Below are 5,826 nucleotides of genomic sequence, written 5' to 3' on the forward strand. Positions count from 1 at the left end.
CCAGGCCTGCTGAGGTGCCCCTGCCCTGGCAGGGGGAGGGAGCATCTCCGCCCGATCCCTTCACTTGGCTCTTTGCTCTGCAGGAAGAAGAGATCCGAGAGTTTGTGAGGCAGGAGATGAGTCAGCACTGTGGTAAGTCGGGCCCAGGGGCCCTACACTCCTCCCTTCCCCTCTTGCCCCTCCCCTGTCCTGCCGCCCCCACTACTGGGGCAGTAGCATGGGCCAGGATGCCTGTCCTTAGCATGTGTGTGCTGCACCCTGCAGTCCTGCCAGCTTGGCCCTGGGGATCCCCAGCTAGTGACAGCCTCTGTCCAATTGCCAGCTGCCCAAAGGGGTTTTCCCAGCCATTAACCTTGCCTCTCTCTCCCTGCAGCCTGCAGCGGCCGTTACCCCTCTTCTGGATCACGTAAGTATCGCATCTTTGGCTTTCTTCCCCCTATGGTCCCAGCTCACAGCAGAAAACTTGTTCTTGCCAAGCAGGTCCCTCTCCCAGATATGCAGCAGGCTTCATGAAGGCAGGGTGCAGGTCCACGCAGCTGGCTTGGCATTTATTCGCTCTCAGGGCCAGGGAGCTGCTGCCTTGTGGAGATCCTGGCTTGGTGATGAGTCCTAGGAGACTTGGAGAGAGAGCGTGTAGAGGGTGCTGTGTTGGCAGGGGAACTGTCTCTGGGAGTTACTGACCATGCCAGGACCTGGAGGGCATGGAGCAGGCAGGGTAGGACAATGGCAGGAGCTGAGGCTGCCATAGAGGTAGCAGGTGTCTGGAGGCCTTCTGGGGGCTGTTTGAAATGCTCCAGACAGATTTTCCAACAAGGCCTGAATGCTGTCTGCACAGCAGGACATCAAGACAAGTGCATGGTGGGAGCCAGGGGGGATCAACCAAAGACACCCCAAAGACACCCCAAAGACTCTCAGCACTGTGGAGTAAATCCCCGTCAGCCAGGAGGGCTGCAGACCTGTTCACCTGGGGGTCCTGTTGCATGGGTTTTGCTGGGGATGGTCTATAACCGAGCATCTGACCAGCAAAAGAGCCCTGCCCTGGGCATGCCTGACCTGAGACAGGCATCTGGGATGGTGTGGCAGAGACAGCCACAGCAGTGGCCTCTTCCCTGAACCCAGTACCCTAGGCAACTCACAAGTGGCGTCATCCCCTTCTCTTTTCCCACTGGCTTTTCATGGATTCCTGAGTAGGGAGAGTAAGTAGGGACATATGCTTACGGGACCATGGGACTCAGGGGGACAGGGCTTTATTGCATGTTGGCTGCCTCACAGTATCTCCCCACATGCGTGCTCCCACCCCATGCTAAGTGGAAGCCTTCTCAGGTAGTCAGGACCCCATCAAGTGGGCAAAGCCATTGCAATTCATCTTCCAGTTTCCATGGGGTAAGCGTGTGCACGGAGGGACTGAGGCCAGGTAAATCCCCACTCTCTCATAGCCAGCAGCAAATCGTTCATGTGTCCATACCTTTAGTACTGGGTAGCTTTGCATGGAGGAGCCTGTCTTGATAGCAAGGCACTGAGTACATTGCAACAGGCTGTAGGAGAAGGCTGATCCTGCAAACCAGGACTGCTGTAGGAAATGCAAGGGGATAGGAGCTCATGGGCCATGGAGGGAAGGTGGAACAAGGAGGTGAAACCTGAAGGAGACTTTCCAGGGCCAGGTCTGGTACAAGTTGGTGCAGGCAGAGAAAGCTCAGAGGGGAAGGTAAGAGTTGGCAAAGGGAGAAAAGGGGGAGCTGGAAAGTAAGGGTTCACAGTTGGTTTCCAGGGAGAGGAAAGGAAATGGGAGCTGCTGTTTGTAGGGAAGAGGAGGCCGGCAGAGAGCACAGCCAAGCTGGTAGTGCTCCGCAGACTATGACATGAATTATTTGCCTGATTGCTCTCCAAGGCGGCTGGGGGACACATGCAAGGAACAGACATAAATGTTCCAGCAGAGGAAGAAGAGATCCCAGAGCTGCTCAGCATCACAGCAGACCAGGTGATGGAGAAATTGGAGCATCTACCAAACTGCTCACATGCAGGCCTGCAGGCAGGCAGGCAGCAGTCAGGCCCATGTGGCTGGAGAGAGACGCTCCCAGTAGAAGGCACCAGACAGTTTGCAGTCACAGGCTGGACCAGCCTCAGGCAGTGCAGAGCTCAGAGGGGTCAGGGCCTCGGCATGTGTGTGGTAGCCTTGTCTCGTTGTGTAGCACCTGTGACCATGATGTGCCTCCTCCAGACTTGTTGGGTGACCCTGCTTCGTATCTGGGAAGACATGAAGACCTGAAGACCTTTGCCACACTTGTCTGTCTCCTGTCATGCATCATTTCCCCTCCCCCCCTGCTGTTTTAATAGCCTCATTGCATGTGTAGTTGTGAAGCTTTAACCCACCAATGTGTGTCTGATGTTCAAGCAGTGTTCAAGAGCAAGTGCATGCTCTAGCCAGCAGTCTGCAACCCTGGATGTGGGGTAGGGGGCGGTTAGGGAGTATGGGGTCTGGAAGGGATGAATTTTCCTTGGTGTGTCCAAGGGTCATCCCATGCTGGGATCTTCAGAAGCTCTTGGAGAAGTGAATGGATTTGCTGCATAGCCCCGTATCCCAGGAGGCCCTGCCTGGCAACAGGCAGGAGGAAGTGGCTTTGCAGATCATGCCATAGGATGGGGCTTCCCAGCGGCGGGAATCAAAAAGGATCTTGTACCTTGGACCTTTGTACAGTGCTTATCTCATTATCAGCCATTGTCCCCCTTTGGTTGCCAGCACCCTGTTCCCTTTGCGCTGTCTCTGGCTTGCTCTTAGCAAATGGGGCAGGGGTGGATGATGCTGATGCTGCTCTTGAGCCCTGGCCTGTGGTATGTCTGTCTTGTGTACTGGAGCTGGCAGGAACTGTGTTAGTCATTCTCATGTCCGGTGTGATGTCCTGTCCTTGTCCCTCTCAGGTCCTCTTCCCAACTATCCATCCACCCAACCATTCTCGTCTGTTAAGGCTCAACTAGTGCCCGTGCTTAAGTTGTCCCACGCTGAAGAGGAGGGTGAGTCTCATCTCTGTGCTGTGTTATCATGTACTTTCTCTGGTGTTATCTGTGCCAGTCCTGCCTAGAAGCTGTGCCATGACAGTGCCCTTCACTTGCAGGTACCATGCAGCCTTAGTGCCCCCCCCAGCACAGTAGCTCTGGTAACAGGCACTGTGAATGCTTGCTACTATTTTGTTGCTAAGATCTATCTTGGTACCGGACATTATATTAAGACTTTGCCACAGACATTGGGGCAGAAAAGATAGAGAAGTCTCCGCCATGACATCAGTCCCCATCCCCATGTAAGGCCAGGCTGGATAGAGGGAAGGGGTATGAGTATGGGCGTGTGGAAGCAAAGGGTTGTGGATGGTATAACAGCCATGCTGCGCTTGCCACTAAGAGCTGTCCATAAGTAAACTGAGTGCCTCTACTGCATTAAAACAGGCACAGTGCTCCTGAGAGGAGCTGTAGGGCCCAAAGAGTGACCCATGTGATGTGACTGGGCAGCATCTCTCTAGCTTGGCTTTCTCTGGCCAAGGAAGCCATGGCCTCAGCTGGGCATCTCAGGGACATGCTGCTAAGGCCTGTTGAATCTGGCATTTCCATCAGCCCCTCCCAGAAGCGGAGACTAAGATCAGTTATCTTTCCAGGAAGGGTGAGGCAGAAATTTGCACATGGTCTCAGCTACCAGCACAAAGTCCTTGGCCGTTGCTCCATCCCACCCTGCCTGGTCCTTCTGGAGAGTGTTGCTGACATGGCCGGGATTGTTTTCTAGGGCAGGAGACGCGAATTGTGGTGGATTCTGATGACCCAGAGTATGAGCAGATGTACATCGAGGACTATGGAGAGGATGTGGATGCTGAGGGGACAGAGCATCCCATGCTGAGCGATGGTGAGCTCTGTGTGTTTGTTTGTGTGTATGTGTGTGTGAGCTGTGTGTGTGTGTGAGAGTGAGGGAGAGAGAAGCCTAGGTCTCTTCCTTTCTAACCTTCTGGTTCTTTGGAGCAGGCAAGGTCAGTCTGGATGGTTCCTTCTAGTAAAGCACTCTGCAGCGAGGCTAGCTGGCAGAGATGGGCAAACAAATCACAGAGGCTTTTGCCCCTCAGTCACTCATTCCAGTCTGGCTGATCGGTTTTGTCAGGCTGTTGTGAAACGAGTGTGTGCATCTCTGCTGAGTTCTCAGTGGACCAGCATCCACATCCCATGAACCTACCCCCACGCCAATGGGCACAGATTTCTCTGCCCTGAAGAGCATTAATGAAGCTCCCTAACGCTCTCTGCTGGAGGGAAGCAGGACATCAAGCAACATGGATCTACATCCTGGTCTCTTCCCTCTCAGCCCCCAGGGCCCTGCCCAAGTAAGTCTGCTCATTGTTTCCTTTCTCCCAGCTGACCCGTGCAGCTTGCCCTTGGATGAGGGAACCTGCAGCCGATTCACACTGCGGTGGTACTACAACCAAAGAGTGGCTGAGTGCCGCCCCTTCATCTACAGTGGTTGCGGCGGGAACCTCAACCGCTTCTATGCCAAGGAGGACTGTGATCGTCAGTGCAGGCACCATGTGGACACAGGTAGGAGGGCCCAGCAGGGCAGCCATGGGCTGTTTCTGCTCTGATGCTGATAGGCCCAGGATGTCAAATGTCCTGTCCATACAGAGCATGGATGAAAGCAGGGCCAAACTAGATCTGTGGTTCTCCACCGGGGGCCGTGAGAACCTGCCTGGGATACCGTGACAGTGACACCATGGCACGGCCATGCACCTGTTTGCAGGAGTCCTGTCAAAGCTAAACAGAAAAGTGGCTGTAGCAGAAACGTGTGTACCTCCCTGCATTGCATTTGACTCTGACGCACCTCCTGGTAACTGAGACACACGGCACAGCTTCACTGCCATAGCACCCCCTTGGCTGGCCCCCTCCCACCTCCTGGTCCTTTTGCCCACCCCATGTCCCTCCCAGCCCCTCAGCACTCCCCAGTGCTAGGTATACATCCCGGCACTTAGTCTCAGCCAGCTGGGCATCCTGAACTCTGTTCCTTAGCTAGGGTAGCTGGTGTAGCTAAGGGAAGACCTTGGCCCAGTGGTTTCCGGTTCCCACAAACGAGCTGGAGCCATGGTGGGGAGTTCCATAAGAACATAGGAAGCCATTTACTGGGTCAGATCCAGTCAACTGTGTCATGCAGTGGCAGAGAGCGAAAGCTGGAAGGGAGAATGAACTGGGGTGACCAGGGTTTTTTCCACTGTTGCTTTCTCATTTGCAGCCTCCTGCATTTAAGGTCCAGGAAGTTCTGATCCAGAGGCTGTACCCCTCACTCTCATACTCAATAGCTACTGAACCCCTTTCCTCCTAGAATGTGTTCAGTCCCTTTTTTTAATGTGGCTAAAATGTCAGCGTTCACGGCCTCTTGTGGCAATGGGTTCCACACTTCAGTGACACGTTAGGTGAAAAAGAACTTCCTGGTGTTGAACTTACTACCTAGTAGCTTCATTTTGTGGCCCTTAGTTCCCTGCTGCACTAGTAGCAAGCATGTGGTGGGCCAGGCAGAGCTAAGGGAGCACTCCGCTCCCTGCGAACAGCCTGAGGGGATGAATATAATACAACTACAATTATATAATCAATAAGTTATTAGTTACAAAAAGGATTATAATGCTTACATTATAATATTCCTGCTATGCTTCATTTCGCTTTTTAAATGAGGTGCTGCTAAATTCTGAACAATTTTTGGTGGGGGGCCTTGAGTGTAAAAGGGTTGAGAGCCATTGCTCAAGTCACTGGGAACAGGGATCAGGGCAGAGGGATCCTCCTTCCAGCCCTCTGCTTTCCTCACCACCTCCTCTCTCT

General features: G+C 53.7%; 1 protein-coding gene across 1 annotated transcript in view; it reads left to right on the forward strand.

Annotated features, from left to right (window-relative positions):
- The window catches only part of COL7A1 (collagen type VII alpha 1 chain), an 88,903-nt gene that overhangs the window by 82,027 nt on the left and 1,050 nt on the right, over positions 1–5,826 (forward strand). Inside the window, exons 115-119 of the mRNA XM_025196804.1 lie at positions 84–132; positions 374–406; positions 2,917–3,009; positions 3,767–3,883; positions 4,381–4,560. Coding sequence (XP_025052589.1) covers positions 84–132; positions 374–406; positions 2,917–3,009; positions 3,767–3,883; positions 4,381–4,560 — 472 coding nt within the window. The remainder of the gene's footprint in view (positions 1–83; positions 133–373; positions 407–2,916; positions 3,010–3,766; positions 3,884–4,380; positions 4,561–5,826) is intronic.

Source organism: Alligator sinensis, unplaced genomic scaffold (assembly GCF_000455745.1).
Source record: "Alligator sinensis unplaced genomic scaffold, ASM45574v1 scaffold839_1, whole genome shotgun sequence".
In the NCBI taxonomy this organism is placed as follows: domain Eukaryota; kingdom Metazoa; phylum Chordata; order Crocodylia; family Alligatoridae; genus Alligator; species Alligator sinensis.